General features: G+C 44.4%; 1 protein-coding gene across 1 annotated transcript in view; it reads left to right on the top strand.

The window, feature by feature from the left end:
* Positions 1-817: 817 nt before the first annotated feature.
* Positions 818-21,187, top strand: part of LOC120515058 — an 87,008-nt gene continuing 66,638 nt past the window's right edge. Inside the window, exon 1 of the mRNA XM_039735771.1 lies at positions 818-1,980. Coding sequence (XP_039591705.1) covers positions 1,590-1,980 — 391 coding nt within the window. The 5' untranslated portion in view covers positions 818-1,589. The remainder of the gene's footprint in view (positions 1,981-21,187) is intronic.

Raw genomic sequence — 21,187 nt, 5'->3', positions numbered from 1 at the left:
TCATCACCAGGCCAATACCATCCCTACAGTGACGCATGGTGGTGGCAGCATCATGCTGTGGGGATGGAACTGGGAGACTAGTCAGGATAAAGGGAAAGAGGACTGCAGCAATGTACAGAGACATCCTGGATGAAAACCTGCTCCAGAGCGCTCTTGACCTCAGACTGGGGCGACGGTTCATCTTTCAGCAGGACAACGACCCTAAGCACACAGCCAAGATATCAAAAGAGTGGCTTCAGGACAACTCTGTGAATGTCCTTGAGTGGCCAGACTTGAATCCGATTGAACATCTCTGGAGAGATCTTAAAATGGCTGTGCACCGACGCTTCCTATCCAACCTGATGGAGCTTGAGAGGTGCTGCAAAGAGGAATGGGCGAAACTGGCCAAGGATAGGTGTGTCAAGCTTGTGGCATCACATTCAAAAAGACTTGAGGCTGGAATTGCTGCCAAAGGTGCATCGACAAAGTATTGAGCAAAGGCTGTGAATACTTATGGACATGGGATTTCTGTTTTTTTATTTTTAATAAACTTGCAAAAACCTCAAGTAAACTTTTTTTCACGTTGTCATTATGGGGTGTTGTGTGTAGAATTCTGAGGAAAAAAATGAATTGAATCCATTTTGGAATAAGGCTCTAACCTCTCAAAGCTTTCTTTCCTTCTGTTCAAATGCATTCCTCATATTTCTCATCCTGAGCCTGTTAGTTCCTATTCTTTCTTTCTTTCTTTCTTTCTTTCTTTCTTTCTTTCTTTCTTTCTTTCTTTCTTTCTTCCTCGACCTGCTGTCCGTGCGCTCTGTTCCGCCCTCGCCCTAATTTAACGCGTCTCTCCGGCACAGCCCCGGGCACTGAAGGGTTGATTATTGCGCTGCTCTTAAATCCTGAGGCTCTCCCTGCAAATCCGCCGGCAGCGCGGGGCGCTGGACAGCTTCACTCAGTCGCGCGCCCGCCGGAGGGGCTGGCAGCATCACAAGGACACCGAGAGGGAAGGGAGGGCGGGTTTGAAGAAATCAAAGTGTCGGCGAGTAGAGCGGACCGGGACAAGCACGTCTTTGATCTCCAGATCTGAGACAAAAAAAAAACGAAATTAGAAGAGAGTGAAGTCCAATTCAGTCTGCGAGACCCTCGACAACAGATCGCCCAAGGAGACCCCTGCTCGTTACCTGGCTATATTTTCATGCGGCGAGTTCGATTTCAAAGCTTTCGTGTTTAACGCCGCGATCGTATAGGTCTGCACGCTCATCTAGCAGACAAAAAGCTCAAGAAGGTGCAGCTGAATATCCCACCTTATTACTTTCCTGCACACCCCCGCGTGTGCAAGCGCCGGCAGTTTCGAGAAATCGGTGAGCTTTCTTCTTCGGCACAGAGGAGCCATTCGCATCTTCGCTTCTGCTATAAGAAGCTGACAAAGTTTCGTGTGTCTTCAGAAGATGGAGCTGGCGGTGGGAGGATGAGCCGACAACGAGGGGCAGCGGTACGGCTCCGTCCATTCGGGTGAAGATGTATGCCGCCCGCTGAGACTGAAGGAACCGATTGTCCTGTTCTGGTCTGGTTGGATTCCTCTTGCCCACCTCAGTGAGACCCCGCACAACATGCTCGTGTGCAACGCCAGTGCCGTCAAAGGCTACCTGCTCTCTCAGATCGTCCCGATCGTGAACAAAACGGCCAGCGTAGTACAAGAGGGGGTCAGTGCCCTGGAGACCACCACGAGCACGGTGGTCAGTGTACTGGAGCCAGACAGGAGCAGCCTTGTCCAGCACAGCCAGGCCATGAACTCCACGAACAGCACCACCGGGCTCGAGCACCTCTTCCAGTACTCGTACTCAGAAAACGGGCTCTTCGAGGAGTACAAGCCGCCGTCCCGGGACGCCATCCCGCTGCCCAAGGCGGTGCTCTACCTGTTAATGGCTGCTCTGGTGGTGGTCGCCGTAGCCTATGCCATAGTGGGTCATCTCATTAAGGACCTGGTGCACGACTTTGTGGGTGAGATTCTTTGCATTTGTTTTTTTTTTTATTTCATAAACTGTTCTGGAAAGCAGCTCTCATGTCACGGCACTCACTGCTTTGCTTAAACGCCTAAAATGAGCACGACTCCAGCTAACATCAGCGACGTTTGTAGGCCACTTCGGTTCAGTGGACCAATTACACCGATTTACACATTTTTATAGAGATTCTGTATTGAATGTAAATCTAAATACAAAGAAAGACAAGAGCGCGGTGTGGAGGGAGCGCCCTGCGGAATATACAGCCCGTCGCCCCCCACACACACCTGTTTATGCGGGCAGAATCAGCGGCGGTCTTTTCATTTTACTGATCACGGGAAAGGCGCTATATAAATTATTATTATTATTATTATTATTATTATTATTATTATTATTATTATTATTGAATGCAAATGTATATGGAATGTCGATTACTATCGACGTTCACCATCTAAAAGCTCAACTGTTGCCATTATCGCCATTGTGAACAATTCGTGTTTAAACCTCTAAGGGATGCTTCGAATTTATATTAACGGTATCGCGATAACGACCTAAGAGCTAATGTTATCGATTTAAATACTGCGAATATTTAATAGCACAGGCGCTATCCATATGGACCTCCGCAAGAATAGCATCATCGTCATCATCGTTATTAATAATACCATGCAACTGTTATCAGTCCAATGACGTTCTAATTACCGCATTGTCATCTGCTCCTCTCTTTATCACCTTCATTATTTTCGCGCTTCATTTTATTGTTTTTAGTATAATTTTATACTATCCCTGCCATTTCAGTTTTCTTTTTTAAACAGTTACCCCACAGCTTCTGACAATCGAGTTTCATTTATGAAAGGAGTCTTCAATCAATATTGGACACACCGCGAGGATGCCGATTCACGTAATTTGTGGGTGATCGTGTTGCAGCTCTCTATCCATCCATCCATCGATCCAATCATTTTTTCCACCCGATCTTCCAGGGTCGCAAACAAATTGAAGCCAATCCTAGCACGCATCGAGCGCACGGCAGGAACCATTCCTGGTCCAATTCTGTGTCCCCATTGGAAGCGCTTAAATGAACGCCTCCTGGATTTTTCCTCATCTAATTCCACATCTCAAGGAACGGACGGGCGCTCTGTTTACACTATGAGCTAAATCTGCACGTTTGGTTACATGTTCAAAATGACATTAACGAGATTCATCATTGAAACAGGAAGTAATCATTATTTTATATACAGCGCCTTTCATAAAGTCAACCATCACAAGGGGATTAAAGAAGGAAACAAGATGACAGCTCAAGTCACACGGTAATTTGAAAGGAAGAATCCTTTGCTGAAACAGTTTAGATTCTTTCTGAGCAGCAGAGGTCCATCCATCCATCCATCCATCCATCCATCCATCCATCAATCGTCTTAATTATGCAGTGAGTGATATAATCTCTTCTTATATTTTACTTTGTAGTTGGTACAATTACTGTTGTATTCCTGAGGTGGACATGACAAATTGGCCATCAAGATCCGTGAAGAGGATTACGTGGTTCTGTTGTGTGTGTTTTTCACACCCATTGAAAGCCCAATACCCTGAAAGGAGACTCTCTCTAAATTGCTTTATACATTTCATCCATTTTTTATTCACCTACAAGGACCTTTTTTTTTTTGTATGAGAGTGTATTTTGTCTTCTTAGGGAGTCAAGGCCTGAGCACTGTCAAAATCGCAGCCTGTTAAAGCCCATCCCTTATGTGATTTTGGGCTATAGAAAAAATCATTTCTTGTTGTTGTTAATTCACGTAATCAGGACAGAGACACACAGAAGCTGGAGCCAATCCCAACAACCTTGTTGTTCTTCTTCTTCTTCTTTATCTTCTCTGTGGGGTTGATGTGCTTCATCAACCTTTTCCATTCAGTTCCTCGCCAGCCAAGCCCCTTTTCCTTCAGATCTTCTTTTATTTCATCCATCTACCTCCACCTTGGCCTCCCTCACTTTCTCTTCCATTCCCATCACCATTTTGTAAACATTTTCATTGCCTCTCCTCATTATTTGTCCATAACACTTGCTGTCCTGTATTTTCCCCTTCCCATTTTTTGTTGTCCATCTTATTGTTTCATTTCTTATTCTTTCTCCTTTTGTTGTAATTCCACACACACCCATCTCACCATTCTACTGTCAGGAAGGGCATCCGGCTGTAAAACTTTGTCAAAACCTTAATGATGAAGACAATCAATCCCAACAACCATACACTCTTAAAAAATTGAAGGTGCCAGAGAGATTCCTCAGAGTGATACCATAGAGAAACTATTTTGGGTTCCCAAAAGACCAGGTTATAGAAAGAAACTTTATCATTTTAGGTCCGTGACAGGCTCCATAAAGTGAATTACCACGGATAGATGGTAACAGAATTGTAAAACACCAGTGGGTCGTACAATACAAATATATATATATATATATATATATATATATATATATATATATATATATATATATATATAAAATATATTAAATAATAAACAATAGCTATTGGTTGCAGATTTTCGTAAATCTGTTAGTACCGTATAGGTATCCTACAATAAACAATTATCCAAATATTTCAGGTTTCCTCTTATTAGGAAGTTTTTAGAAGCCCAAAGAACCAACATAATATGCTCAAGAGCCCTTCCCAATGATTAACAGTGCTTCATGGAGCTTCGAGGAACCACAGACACCAGCAAAGAACCGTAAATTGCCATTAAAGAATATGCATTTTAAAGAGTAAGACGACGCAAGGCAGGAACAATCCCTTGCTTTGCTCTGATCCAGTTCGGTGTCTCAAGTTACAGAAGGGATTCTCAACCTTTTTCAGCCCCGTTTACCTCGTGGCAACTTTTAAAAGTAATTTTTACTCCACCCCGCTTTTTAAAGCAAAGGGGACATTTTCACAGTTGGGGCGGCGCAGTGGGTAGCGCTGCTGTTCGCTTCCAGTGTCTGTGTGGGTTTCCTCCCACAGTCCAAAGACATGCAGGTTATGTGCACTGGCGATTCTAAATTGTGCTTGGTGTGTGTACTAGGTGTGTGTGTCCTGTGCTGGCTGGGATTAGGATTATAGCAGGTTGGAAAATGATCTAAATTGTCCTTAGTGTGTGTGTGTGTGCCCTGCGGTGGGCTGGTGCCCTGCCCGGGGTTTGTTTCCTGCCTTGCGCCCTGAGATTGGCTCCAGCAGACCCCGTGACCCTGTGTTAGGATATAGCGGGTTGGATGACGGATGGGTTTTCACTGTTTTAAACATTTTTATATTAAGTTCAAGTAACACTAATTATAGCACGTAATAATGTCATTCCATTTATTTGAAAACAACTAATGATGAGCAGACAGCGATACACGATGACGAGACGCGCCGAGTCGATCGGCAGACACCAGTCCGCGAGTCGCTCGTTGATGCTTTTCACTTTCTGGATGTTCTTGTTGATAGAGCGAATCTCGTGTCGTTTTTGGGAACTAATCGAGATTTTCGCGACTTCACCTTTTTTTAAAAAACAAATTAACCCCGTGAGTAGGCGAAATTTACCGCCTGGAGGTAAACTTACCCCCAGTTACGAATCCCTGATTTAGAGGAATGCGCTGTATTTGCAATTCCAAACTGCATGCATTTTGATTACACACACACACATATATATATATAATCGCATAATTAAGATATTTCAACATCAACGCGTGAATGAATTATGTTTTCAAATAGCGCCTTTTACAAATATATACGTCACGAGTGGATTAAAAAAAGCAAACAAAATGACCCTTCAAAATAAAAAGCAAGATCGTTTGAACGTCAGAGTACTTCACAGAACTCCTTTATTTTCTTGTTGCGCATTAAGCCTCCATCCGTTTCCTAATCTGCTTTTCCAAGACGGGTTTATCCGGGAAACTGCAGCCAATCCCAGCCAGCATGGTGCGCATGGCAGGAGCGATACTTGATCCAATTCCGACTCTCCAGTAAGGAGAAAGCCCTCCATTTGCGCTATACGCACTGTACAATTTTTTTCCATTAAATATTTATAATTAAGCTGTTTCAGCATCAAAGCATAAGTTAATCAATCATTTATATAGCGCCTTTCATAAAGTCAATCATCACAAGTGGATCAAAAAAGCAAACGAGATAGCAGTTCAAGTCATACGATTATTTGAAAGTAAGAATCCTTTGCAGAAACATGTTTAGATTATTATTGTGCAGCAAACGTCCATCCATCCGTCCATCCATTGTCTTAATCCTTTTATCCAGGGCAGGGTTGTGCGGACGCTGAGCCCAATCCCCAGCAAGGCAACTACAATCCCTGGACGTGTCCTGGTCTTATTCCGTGTCTGGAGAAGGTGCCCCACTTACGGTATAAACTACCTGCATTTAAAAATTTTGCTTTAAACTGTTGCAACATCAATACCCGAACGAATAATTACTTTAAATAGAGCTTTTTATAATAACCAGCCAACACAAGTGGATTAGAGGAGCAAATGAGATGGCAGCTCATTTCTGAAGATAATTTAAAAGCTAGAATCCTTCGCAGAAACAACTCATGTATTTTGTTGCGCAACAAACGTCCAGCCATCTGTTTTCTTGTCCCGCCTCAGATCAGGGTTTCGGGGAAGCTGGAGCCTACAGCAGCAAGCACAGGGCACAAGGCAGGAGCAATTCCTTTATTTGTCCATGGGAAGGCGCTCTATTAGCGTTATAAACTATGCGATTTTATTTACTATATAACTATATTTCCAAACTTAAACAACGCAACATCAAAGCATAAACGAATCATTATTTTATATTGAGCCTTTACAACAACATTTATTTCTATAGCACATTTTCATACAAACAATGAGCTCAAAGTGCTTTACATGATGAAGAAAGAGAAAAAAGACAAAATTATAAATAATTACAAAGCTAATCATCGAGAGTTGATTAAAAAAGCAAATAACAACGGCAGTTCAAGTCGCAAAATAAAATGCAAGATCATTTGAAAGTAAGAATTCTTTGCAGAAACAATTTAGATTCATGTTGCGCAACAAGCGTCCATCCGTTTATTCATCCATTGTCTTAAAAGCGTCTTATTCGCGGAAGGTGCGTGCGGACGATGGAGCCAATCCGCGCAGCCATATAACGCAAGGCAGGAGCCATCTCTGGATTGGTCCTGACCTTATTCCGTGTGCTATGAACTCTTTGAATTTTTATGACATGTTTAAGCTATTGCCACATCAACACGTAAATGGATCCTATCTTTATATTGCGCCTTTCGATCACAAGTGGAATAGAAGAAACAAAAAGGGGGACAGTCCAAGTCACATGATCATTTCAATATGGTTTAGATTCTTGCGGACTCTGGAGCCAATCCCAGTAGCCATACGAGGCGAGGCAGCAACATCCCCTGGTTGTGTCCTGGTCCTATTCCGTGTCTGGGAAGGCGCTCAACTTGCGCAATATATATATATATATATATATATATATATATATATATATATATATCCATCCATTTTCTAACCCACTGAATCTGAATACAGGGTCACGGGGGTCTGCTGGAGCCAATCCCAGCCAACACAGGGCACAAGGCAGGAACCAATCCTGGGCAGGGTGCCAACCCACCGCAGTATGTATATATATATATATATATATATTGTCTTCACCGTATCCCTAACGGGCGGCACGGTGGCGCAGTGGGTAGCGTAGTGGGTAGCGCAGTTAGGAGACCCGGGTTCGTTTCCCGGGTCTGCTTCTTGGGTCCTCCCTGCGTGGAGTGTGCATGTTCTCCCCGTGTCTGCGTGGGTTTCCTCCGGGTGCTCCGGTTTCCTCACACAGTCCAAAGACATGCAGGTTAGGTGTATTGGCGATTCCAAATTGTCCCTAGTGTGTGCTTGGTGTGTAGTGTGTGTGTGTGTGTGCCCTGCCCGGAGTTTGTTTCCTGCCTTGCGCCCTGTGTTGGCTGGGATTGGCTCCAGCAGACCCCCGTGACCCTGTAGTTAGGATATAGCGGGTTGGATGATGAAGGATGTTTAAACTGTTCCAACATCAAAACACGAACTAATCATTTCTTTTAGATAGCACCTTTATATAGAAGCTACGATCACAAGTGGATTGAAGATCTTTTGAAAGTGAGAATCCTTTGCAGAAACAGTTTAAATTCTTGTTGCGCAACAAGCATCCACCCATCGCCTTAATGCCCTTAGCTATATCAGGGTCGCACGGACACTGGAGCCAATCCAAGCAATCGCGCAATGCAAAATGCAGGAGCAGACTCTGGATTAGTCCTGATCCAGTTCTGTGTCTCCAGTTGGGGAGGACACTCCATTTGCTCTCTAAACGTGATGCATTTTTATTCACACAGTATAGCAGCTGAGGCAGCATCAAGGCATGAATTAATCACTGTTTGATATAGCGCCTTTTGTAAAGATAACCTTCACACGTGGATTAAAAAAGCAACTACAATGATTATTCAAGTCGCAAAATAAAACACAAAATCATTTTGAAAGTAATAACCCTTCTTAGAAACAGTTTATAGTCTTGTTATGTAACAAACGCCCATCCATGTCCTTAACCCGCTTATGCAAGGCAAGGTCGCGGGGCAGCTGGCACCCACCCCAGCAAGTATGGGGCACAAGGCAGAGACACCACCTGGGCGGGGCGCCAGTCCAACGTATAGGTCTAACACAAACACAGACATCGCCCGGTCATCCAAGCTGCTGGTCTCTAAGGGAAAGATCGTGCACGCGCACACGCCGAGAACACGCCGGGAACACCCGGGACGCGAACCCTTCGGTGTCCTTGCTGCGAGGCGGCATGCAGCGCCCCCGTGTCAAACTTTAATAACATTCTACGATGACATCAAGTTATTAATGCCGCCAGAAAATATATTCATAAAAACTCCCTGCAAGCATCTTACTAGAATTCATATGAATACATTATTTTACCCCTCGATAATTATCAAGGAAATGATGGTGAATTAAAAATTGGAATGTCATTACAAATTAACATTCATTTGTTACACATGAGCACTTAAGCAATCAGACGCAAGCTTTCCATGAATTATTTATATTGGAATGACTTAATCCGTTTTTATTTAACTTTAAATCAATGCGCTGCCCTCTCGCCCGCTGCTCAGCCTGCGCTCCGTTACAGTCGCCCGCACCCTCTCCGGCCGTTCGCATTTCTCAGCCTTTTGCGCTCCGCGTGATGTCATCGCGGCTCTCGAAGTTTCGCGGGGTGATTTGGTGTAAGCTGATTATGTTGTTTAGTAAAGATTCAAGTCCGGCAGCTTCTTTTGCTTGTACTCACACCGTTACATAATTGAAATGCTATTAGAGACTGCGCTCCTCTTGAAGGAGAAATTTCAAACGGATTTGGGGGACGGGGTTTGTGGTTTGTGGGGCTGCAGATTTGGGGCATCTCAATAAAATGAAATGATCATTACAGATGATTCAGATTCACCAGGTCCACAAATCTGGCTAAGAATGGATGCCAGCTTTGAGCACGAGCACTTTGAAGATGTGTGGCGCTTCTGTGTGTGCTTGACACGTGTGACGCTGTTACGAGGCTCCTGATCAAACTTCACATCCACTCCGGCACAAACAGGTGGTCGTGTGGGTGCAGTTGTTGAACCATCATCAGCACCCATAACAGGATTATTCAACTCAGCAGTAGCGACGGGCCGCTCTTAGCAAAAAAAAGTGTAGGCGAAGAAGAAGGGGGTTGCAGCACCACCTACTGGGAACTACGGACCATGCAGCCTTAGGTCAAAAATGCTGTAACGACGCGGTGAAGTGCGGAGAGACATATTGTTAACCGTATATCCGTGGTTTAAACAAAAATGAAAGACCCTGTGTTAACATCATTGCACAAAAAGAACGGTACATACAGGCTCATCTAATTCTGTGCGCTCAATGTAGACATTTTAGTAAATAAGTACGTCCGTTAACCCCTGCCAGATTACTCCAGGCTCGGAGACCCAAGACTCATCATCATCATCATATATACCGTACACACCTCAGTACACTTAGCAGTTTATTTTAGACACACCTATCGTCATCACGTCGTGTCAGTTGGACAGCACCGGCACGACAACGAAGTATCGGGGCTGCATACGTACCTCTCGCGACCTGATTTCAAAGAGTTTCTCGTTTTCTTGCTCTGTGATGCTAAGAGCCGTTAGTCGTTTGCTTAAGAAAGAAAGAAAGAAAGAAAGAATTATGAGGGTTAATAAACAAGTAATTTCATTTGCCATTGTATTAGAGTTTTGCAACTTAACAAATTCACTTTGTGACAAGTTTGTACATAAAATGACAACGACATTTAGATCTGTGCACGGGATGGTAGTACGTAATTAATGGAGACATAAAGGTATCAGCAACACGTGACTACTGGTAATGACAATACGATGACGTCATAAATTAACTTTACGTAGCAGACACCCCCACAATCAGATATTTGATCGAATCTCTATCTATCTATCTATTACTGTATATAGTGCCTTAAATATCTATCTATCTATCTATCTATCTATCTATCTATCTATCATATAGTACCTTTCACATCTATCTATCTATCTATCTATCTATCTATCTATCTATTATATAGTGCCTTTCACATCTATCTATCTATCTATCTATCTATCTATCTATCTATCTATCTATCTATCTATCTATCTATCTGTCTATCTATCTATCTATCTATCTATCTTTCAATTACTGTATATAGTGCCTATCATATCTATCTATCTATCTATCTATCTATCTATCTATCTATCTATCTATCTATCTATCTATCTATCTATTATATAGTGCCTTTCATCTATCTATCTATCTATCTATCTATCTATCTATCTATCTATCTATCTATCTATCTATCTAAAATTGTCTCTCATGTTTCAAGTGGTAAGTGAACTTTATTTGCTCTTCAGTTGCTCTGCCAAGACAAAGACATCCCTAAACTTCATCAGGCATAGATCAAAAATGACAGCCAGAGAGCAGATAATCCTCCTATTGACTCTGAAGAGCTACTAACAGTTAGAACTTATCATATGAATAAGCCATCGCCATTTTATGAGAGGTTACAGTAATCCGTTTTCCTACAGTGTATATATTTGAGTACACATGTGGATGTATATCAGTTGTGCCACCTCTCTAAGATAGGGTGAAATCTAAATAATCAATGTGGACCTCAGTGTTTAATCATTGCAGTGCACCATCTTTTAGAATGTTTTTTGTAATTCATGTAGTGGTAAGATGCATTGCATTTGTCATTCCAACAGATGCCACATCTCAAACATTTGCAATAATAAAATGTATTACCTACATATGTTTGTGATACACCATCTGTTGGCATCACAATTGCAATGCGTATGTCTGTGTTGTATTTACCATTTGGCATGTGATTTTATAAAAAGCAGTGTTAATGTTTGTAATGTGTCATCTGCTGGAATGCAATGTATTTTATTAGTTCTAATGTTTACAATGCACCATCTGTTGGAATGACAGAGACATAGAAACCCCACAGACACACAGATTCAATAATTTTCTTCACCTTGGCCTCATTGCTGATTCCCTGAGCCCCCTCTAAGGAGGCCCAGTGGCACAGCAGGTAGCTGTCTACCTCCCAGCACTTGGATTCGAGTTTGATCCCCAGCTCCTCTTCTCTGTCTGTTCCCCCATATAGTTCCTGTTTTGTCCTAAATGTGGGCTGTCGCTGTGGTGGGACGTGTACATTTGTTCTGCACCTTCTTCTTCTATGTGAGTTCTCTTCAGAGGACGGCTACTTTACTTGAGTTCATATTTTGGTCGCAGGTGACCATGTAGATGACGTCTAGTCTGTCTGTGGCTGACCCATTAGAATATTTTAAAACTGTGCACATGAAAAAGTAAAGAGACCCTCTTCAGAAACTGGAGTTTAGGAGATGGAAGGATGGTTATGTGTGAAGTAGAAATGTTAGCTTTTGTCGGGTGGCGTCGAGCAGGTCCTTGTAACATGTGGTGGACGTCACTAGTTTTGACATGCGGGACTACACTCTACAACTGAGTGCAATGGTGGGCATGACTGTGTCCTGCTTGATATTTCCTGTCACACCGTAGATTAGGATGTTTGGGTGGCACACTTGTTATTTCTGCTGGTTCGCAGCTACACGGGGCAGATGGCCACCATCTGTGTGGCGCTTGCATGCTCTCCCTGTACACAAGTGGAGTCTTTTCCAGAAACCCTCAACATGGGGATGTTTGATGCATTGATAAATCAAGACTGACCCTTTGTAGGTGAGGTGAGTGTGAACCGGCGCCCCCTTGAGAGTGAAGTCCTGCCTTGAACTTGATGCTTCCGGGATGGCCTACGCCTGTGAGACTCCAGTCTGGATAAGTGAGTTCAATGATGGATGGATGGAGTAATCGATGGCCAGTGTACTTTATGTGCATTCAGTGCGTATTCAGACCCATTCACTTTTTCCACATGTTGCACGTTCGGTTAAAATGATTTAAATTCAGCTTTTCCTCATCAACCAACACTCAGTGCCTCCGAATGACAAAGCAAAAAATGGGATTTTAGACAAGTTTGTGCATACATAATCAAAAGTAAAAGCTTGAAATCCCGCACTGTCACATGTCTTCACACCCTTGGCTCTTTGCGGTGCAGCCATTTGATCCCGGAGTCTTCTTGGGCCTGACACACCAGGATTTGGGGATTTTCTGCCGTGTTTCTCTAAAGCTCCCTCAGGTGCAATGGAGGCCATCAGTGCTCAGATATCTCTGAGTCTTCAGTCAGTCATTTTCCATCCCGCTATGTCCTAACACAGGGTTTGCTGGAGCCAATCCCAGCCAGCACAGGGTGCAAGGCAGGAACAAATCCTGGACAGGGTGCCAGCCCACTGCAGGGCACACATACCTACACACCAAGGACAATTTATGCACCTAACCTGCATGTCTTTGGACTGTGGGAGGAAACCGGAGCACATGGAGGACACGGGGAGAACATGCAAACTCCACGCACAGAGGACCTGGGAAGTGAACCCAGTTCTACTTACTGCAAGGCAGCAGCGCTACCCACTGCGCCACCGTGCCGCCCTCTCTGAGGCTTTCCAGAGATACTTGAATGGGTTCAAGAGTGGCACACTCAAGGGCATTCCCGGAGTTGACCCTAAGCCGGTCCCCTGCGTTGTCTTTGTTTTGTGACTTTGTGACCCATCAGACCGGTCTGAGGTCCTGTGCTCTCTCAAGCAGGTTTCCATTAAGCGTGTCTCCGGACTTTGCTTCATTCAGCTTTCTCTCGACCCTGACTAGTCTCCTAGTCGCTGATGACGCCATCACAATGCTGAAATGTTAGGACGATATTGGACCGGTGATGCGCTTTGCCTTGTTTCCTCTTAGAAATCACGCCAAACCTTTCAAGGTTTGCTTCATCAGATCATAGAATCCTATTTCCCACAGTCGAGGGGGTCCAAGCGGGCACCCATGTGTCTTCAACTGAGGAGATCCTTCTATCGTACAGCAACGATCAGTGGAGGTTTGCAGTGTTGGTCGTTCTTCTAGAAGTTTCTCCCATCTCCACACAGGTTCGCTGGCCACTGCCTTCCTCATCACCTTTCTTACTAAGGCCCTTCTTCTAAGTTTGGCCAGATGACCACCTCTGGGAAGAGTCTTGGTTGTTCAACACTTCCTCTGTTTAAGAGTGAGAACATTAGAACACTCTAGACGAGAACAGGCCATTCAGCCAACAAAGCCTTGCAAGTCCTCTCCACTTAATACTTCTAAAAAAAAAAACATCAAGCTGAGTTTTGAAAGTCCCTAAAGTCCACCTGTCTACCACACTACTTGGTCGCTTATTCCAAGTGTCTGTGGTTCTTTGTGTGAAGAAAAACGTCCTAATGTTTGTGCGAAATTTACCCTTCACAAGTTTCTCACTGTGTCTCCGTGTTCTTGATGAACTCATTTTAAAATAACAGTCTCAATCCACTGGATTAATTCCCTTCATCATTTTAAACACTTCAGTCAGGTCACCTCTTAATAATCTTCTCTTTAAACTTTGAAGGCTCAGCTCTTTTAATCTTTCCTCATAACTCATCCCCTGTAGCCCCAGAATCAGCCTCATTGCTCTTCTCTGGACCTTCTCTTGTGCTGCTATGTCCTTTTTGTAGCTCGAGACCCAAACTGCACACAGGACTCCAGATGAGGCCTCACCAGTGTGTTATAAAGCTTGAGCAGAACCTCCTGTGACTTGTGCTGCACACATCAAGGCGCTATATAACCTGACATTCTGTTAGCCTTCTCAATGGCTTCTCAACACTGTCTGGCAGTTGGTAGGTGTCATGTCCACTATGACTCCCAAGTCCTTCTCATAGGACGTACTTTCGATTTTCAGACCTCCCACTGCATATTCACACCTAACAAGACCAAAACGTAACTCAAGACTTAGGCTCAGCTCTTTTAATCTTTTCTCATAACTCATCCCCTGTAGCCCTGAATCAGCCTAGTCGTTCTTCTCTGGACATTTTCTTGTTCTACTATGTCATTTTTTGTAGTCCGGTAGACCTAAACTGCACACAGGGCTCCAGGTGAGGCCTCAGCAGTGCGTTATAAAGCTTGAGCAGAACCTCCTGTGACTTGTGCTCCACGCATCAAGGCGCTATATAACCTGACATTCTGTTAGTTGTGGTCCCCGGCCGGGGCTGGAGCCCGGCCGGGACGCCCAGGAGGACGTGAGGAGGGCTTGTGCCTCCTCCAGACCGTGAGGGGCGTCCGTCCTGGTTCTGTTGGGAGCCACGGGTCGAGGGCATGGAAGCCCTACCCTGTAGGGGCCCGTGGCCACCGGCAGGCGGGGCCCCGATGCCGGTTTACCCTGTGTGGACTTTGGCCGGGGATGGAGCCCGGCCGGGACGCCTTGGAGGACCAGAGGAGGGCGTGTGCCTCCTCCAGACTGAGTGGGGGCGTCTGTCCTGGTTATGCAGGGGGCTTCGGGTAGGGGGCTTTGAAGTCCAGCCCTGTAGGGACCCGTGGCCACCGCCAGGCGGCGCCCCAGTGCCTGTTTATCCCGGGAGCCCGGGAGACACGGACGGCTTCCGAGTGCGCAGCCGGCACTTCCGCCACACAGGGGTGTGGCCACCGCTAAGTGCCGGGAAGCAGCTGGAACCCGTCGGGGTTCCCATAAAAGGGGCCGCCTCCAGTCGGCGGTGGACGTCGGGAGGCAGTGTTGGCGAAGCTTGAGAGAGGACAGGAGGCGGCCAGGAAGGCACAAGAGACTGTGGGCCTGGACATTGGGGAAATCGGTGCGAGAAGGCACTGGGGGTGCACGTGAGCATAAAAACTGTAAATAGTGTAAATAAACAGTGTGTGGGTGCAAAATATGTTGTCCGTCTGTCTGTGCCGGGGCCAGCGTTCACATAGTCTTCTTAATGGATTCTGAACACTGTCTGCCAGTTGATCGTGTCAAGTCCACCATGACTCCTAAATCCTTCTCATAAAGTGGACTCTCAGTTTTCAGACCGCCCATTGTGTATTTACAGTCAGATCCATAAATATTTGGACAGAGACAACTCTTTTCTAATTTCGGTTACCACAATGAATTTGAAATGAAACAACTCAGATGACGTTGAAGTGCAGACTTTCAGCTTTAATTCAGTGGGTTGAACAAAACGATTGCATAAAAATGTGAGGCAACTAAAGTATTTATTGAACACAATCCCTTCATTTCAGGGGCTCAAAAGTAATTGGACAATTGACTCAAAGGCTATTTCATGGGCAGGTGTGTTCAAGTCCGTCGTTATGTCTTATCGATTAAGCAGATAAAAGGCCTGCAGTTGATTTGAGGTGTGGTGCTTGCATGTGGAAGATTTTGCTGTGAACAGACAACATGCGGTCAAAGGAGCTCTCCATGCAGGTGATAGAAGCCATCCTTAAGCTGCGAAAACAGAAAAAACCCATCCGAGAAATTGCTACAATATCACGAGTGGCAAAATCTACAGTTTGGTACATCGTGAGAAAGAAAGAGAGCACTGCTGAAGTCAGCAACACAAAAAGACCTGGATGTCCACGGAAGACAACAGTGGTGGATGATCGCAGAATCATTTCCATGGTGAAGAGAAACCCCTTCACAACAGCCAGCCAAGTGAACGACACTCTCCAGGGCTTGGTCGGCGTATCGATATCCAAGTCTACCATAAAGAGAAGACTGCATGAAAGTAAATCCAGAGGGTGCACTGCAAGGTGCCAGCCACTCATAAGCCTCAAGAATAGAAAGGCTAGATTGGACTTTGCTAAAGAAGATCTAAAAAAGCCAGCAGAGTTCTGGAAAAACAGATCAAACCAAGATCAACCTCCACCAGAATGATGAAGGCAAGAAGAAAGTATGGAGAAGGCGTGGAACAGCTCATTATCCAAAGCATAGCACATCATCTGTAAAACACGGTGGATGGCTTGGGCGTGCATGGCCACCAGTGGCACTGGGACACTCGTGTTTATTGATGATGTGACACAGGACAGAAGCAGCAGAATGAATTCTGAGGTGTTCAGAGACGTACTGTCTGCTCAAATCCAGTGAAATGACGTCACATTGAGCGGTGGGCGTTTCATGATACAGATGGACAATGACCCAAAACATACAGCCAAAGCAACCCAGGAGTTTATTAAAGCAAAGAAGTGGACAATTCTGGAATGGCCAAGTCAGTCACCTGATCTTAACCCAACTGAGCGAGCATTTCACTTGTTGAAGACTAAACTTCAGACATAAAGGCCCACAAACAAACAGCAACTGAAAGTAAAGGCCTGGCAGAGCATTAAAAAGGAGGAAACCCAGCATCTGGTGATGTCCAGGAGTTCAAGACTTCAGGCTGGCATTGCCAGCAAAGGGTTTTCAACCAAGTATTAGAAATGAACATTTTATTTCCAGTTATTTAATTTGTCCAATTGAGCCCCTGAAATGAAGGGATTGTGTTCAAAAATACTTTAGTTGCCTCAAATCTTTATGCAGTCGTTTTGTTCAACCCACTGAATTAAAGCTGAAAGTCTGCACTTTAACAGCATCGGAGTTGTTTCATTTCAAATTCATTGTGGTGATGTACAGAACCAAAATGAGAAAAAAGTTGTCTCTGTCCAGATATTTATGGACCTAACTTTAAACCTCACATTTTTACTTCCCATGTGTAATTCTTTACATTTACTGACATTAAATTTCACCTGCCACAAATCTGCCCAGGTGGCACAGTGGGTAGCACTCCTGTCTCACAGTAAGGAGACCTGGGTTCGCTTCCCGGGTCTTCCCTTCGTGGAGTTTGCATGTTCTCCCCGTGTCTTTCCTCCTGGTACTCCGGTTTCCTCCCACAGTCCAAAAACATGCAGGTTAGGTGGATTGGTGATCCTAAATTGTGCTTGGTGTGTGTGTGCCAGCCCTGCCCAGAATTTGTTCCTGCCTTGTGTTAGCAGCTTTAAAATGGTTGCTGATGATTTGAAAGAAGACAGACACACCAATATCTGGATTCTGCCATTTCTTCTACAAGACAAGCAGTAAAGGGGCACATGCAGCGACTGGCACTCTCTCAGTCTCCTGAAGCAAGCCAAACAATATGCTAATGAGGCTGGATCTCCATTAAATTCAACACTTTTAAAATCTAATTCTGCCGACCAAACGTCACGACAGAACCTCAAGACACATCAATAACCACATAACGTGATGTTTCAATGCAGTTTCAGACAGAATACACTAATTCAAAACTTCAAGAGAGCATTGAGAAACGCCTTACCTGCCTTACCTGCAAAAGTGTCATCCAGCTTTTGCCAGGAGTCTGCTGTACCATAGACATACCCTGTATATAGACAGACGCCGCATTCACTGTGTTGCCCAGTCGACACGATACGTCAGCGCGTCCGCCCATATTGCGAGTGGCAAAACTGCCATTTAAACTAATACAGGTAGAATGGAAATGGGTTTTCTAATGAAAAAACAATAATGTTTAAAACAGTATCGTTTACATACAACCGATTTTGGCGAATCATTTAAATGCAATTACTTATATCCATTTATACACTAATAATGGGAATTATTAAATAATAATAATAATTATTATTATTGAATAATTCCTCCCGTATAAGTAACATTTCTCAGGCTGCCTTCTTCTATCTCTGAAACATTTCTAGACTTGGTCCTGTTCTTACGTAACACAGTACTGCAGTATCGGTTAATGCCCGAGTCACCTCACGTATAGATTACTGTAATGCTATTCTATCTGGCATCTCATAAAAATGTATCCATCGCTTTAACTTCTTCAAAGTTCTGCTGCCAGGATAATAACCTGCTGTTCTAAATCTACTGAACACATCACACCGATTGTCTCTCAACTTCACCGGCTCACTGTTCACTACCGATTACAATACTAAATGTCGCTCTTAATATTTAAAGCTCTCCACAACCTCACTGATCTCCTACAGACTGACACTCCTCTCGCTCACTCAGATCTTGTAGTTTGAGAGGATTCAGTCTGTCAATGTGGTGCAGCCTTAGTTTGTGGAGGACAGACACAGCTAAAGACATGAGCATCAAATGGTGGTTGTCAATTTCAAACTGTGTTTCCTCGATGTGCTCCTTCATCTGAACCAATCTCAGCCTGAACAAACTGATTGATCAAAGACACACTGACAGCTTGCCCTCATGTCGACTGTCAGATATCATGCTCAGCTACTCTGACCACCTTGACTGGACCCTCAGAAGGAATCATCAAACCTCCTTTGTTTCCTAATGTGAGTGAATGGTAGCTTTGATCATATGATGCCAGTACAGAGTCTGTTACCAAACTAGCACGGCACACGTCACAGGACAGCTTTCTCCAAATCATGTCTAAGGGCCACCTGAACTCCCACTGCTTCATGAGGTGGGAAACCTTCAAAGTTTGAGAAATGTTAACAGCTAACAACAATCTACATAGTCAGTGACTAAATACGTTCAGCCAAAACGTTGCTTGGAGGCTCATTTGAGCACATGAATGCATGGCTTTGCTAACTTAGCCTGGCGTAGGTAAATTTGAGATTATAAAACGGGATTTTCTAATGGCCAAATATAACCAAAACAATTGTTCAGCCTTACCTACAGTATGAAATGTAATCCCCCGGGATCTGGTTTGGAGCGTACGTGAGGCATCTTTAACCATTACTTCACTCCATAGCAGTGCCACTCGTAATATGGCGGTGACGTTGACGAACGATGCTGCTGGTCATGCGGCGTCTAGTAATTCTATGTTTATGTGCTGTACGCTACATATGCGTCCTATGGGTGTTTCATTAATTAAAGCCCCACCTGCTACAACAGGAAAACAGGAATTATTATACAAAATATGCATTGATTGGATTCACATTAAACAAAATTCACATCATATTAAACAGAAGCATTTCAGTATTAAAAACAAAACAGTTTTGAGAATGTTCATAAAAATGAAACATAAACTACTTGCACACTATGTTGGCTTGGATTGGTTCCAGCAGACCCCCGTGACCCTGTAGTTAGGATATAGCGGGTTGGATAATGGATGGATGGATGGGTATGTGTGTGTGTTTTTTTTCTGGAATTTTACTTAAAAAGGGCCGGTTAGAAATCGGTCTAAAGTTGTCAAAGATGAATGACGAGTCAGGATTATTAGGCCTGACCTCCAGCTGGACCAGTTGGCATCTCTTCTGGCCTCTTGCTTTGCTGTAATGGGTTGTCTTGAAACTGCCCAAGCCTGCCTGCCCTTTACCCACCATACCCACCAGTACACAGTGCCACAGACTTGTTTGACAGATAGACTGGCGTCTCCTCTTCCTCGCTGTTCTTACCTCAGTTCCCACCTGAGAGACCTTGGAATTGGCGGACTTGTGGCACTGAAGCACTGCCTTAGACCAGAAGACCATAAACTCTCCATTCAGGCTACTGTATGTTAACAGGGAAAACTGGAACTGGAATGAAGTGTCACATTATGCCAGTTATGAACTTGGAACTTAAATTCTTTAAGCCATAGTGGTCCGCCAGAAGGCCCATTGCTGAGAAGCTATGGAGCAGACGTGTCCCTTGTGGTGCCACAAGGCTTTTCTCTGATGTTGTTCCTTGTTTGAATTGACACTGCGCTATTGTTTAAATGCTTTATATAACGAGGTCCCCTTGAGTGTAATGCCTTGGTATTTGGGCGTCCTGTGTGCTTCAGTTAAGTGCCATTTCAGTACACCTCAAGTTCTCAACTGGCCGTTTTGTTGCTCAGGTGAAGACCTGCATTTGGTTGTGCTTTGGCTTGGGATCATCCAGTCGTGATCAGGGCTGAATTTTGGGGTCTTATAGCCAGTGTTGTGCAAGTTCACACCTCACAAGAACTCACTCAAAGTTCAGTTCACTCAGATTAAAAGAAATACATTCACGTACATATACTGCTCAAAAGAATTAAAGGAACAGAGTATAGCATAAAGTCAATGAAACTTCTGGGATGTTAATCTTGTCAGTTAAGTAGCAGAGGGGGTTGTTAATCAGTTTCAGCTGCTGTGGTGTTAATGAAATTAACAACAGATGCACTAGAGGGGCAACAATGAGATGACCCCCAAAACAGGAATGGTTTAACAGGTGGAGGCCACTGACATTTTTCCCTCCTCATCTTTTCTGACTGTTTCTTCACTAGTTTTGCATTTGGCTACAGTCAGTGTCACTACTGGTAGCATGAGGCGATACCTGGACCCTACAGAGGTTGCGCAGGTAGTCCAACTTCTCCAGGATGGCACATCAATACGTGTCATTGCCAGAAGGTTTGCTGTGTCTCCCTGCACAGTCTCAAGGGCATGGAGGAGATTCTAGGAGACAAGCAGTTACTCTAGGAGAGCTGGAGAGGGCCATAGAAGGTCCATAACCCATCAGCAGGACCAGTATCTGCTCCTTTGGGCAAGGAGGAACAGGATGAGCACTGCCAGAGCCCTACAAAATGACCTCCAGCAGGCCACTGGTGTGAATGTCTCTGACCAAACAACCAGAAAGACTTCATGAGGGTGACCCAAGGCCCCCATGTCCTCTAATGGGCCCTGAGCTCACTGCCCAGCAGCATGCAGCTAGATTGGCATTCGCCATAGAATACCAGAATTGGCAGATGCACCACTGGTGCCCTGTGCTTTTTACAGATGAGAGCAGGTTGACCCTGAGCACGTGACAGAAGTGAAAGGGTCAGGAGAAGCCATGGAGAACATTATGCTGCCTGTAACATCATTCAGCATAAGCAGTTTGGTGGTGGGTTAATGATTG

The sequence above is a fragment of the Polypterus senegalus genome, chromosome 14 (assembly GCF_016835505.1).
Source record: "Polypterus senegalus isolate Bchr_013 chromosome 14, ASM1683550v1, whole genome shotgun sequence".
In the NCBI taxonomy this organism is placed as follows: Eukaryota; Metazoa; Chordata; class Cladistia; order Polypteriformes; family Polypteridae; genus Polypterus; species Polypterus senegalus.
Note: the sequence above shows the minus strand (reverse complement) of the source record. Positions and strands in the feature narration are given on the sequence as shown.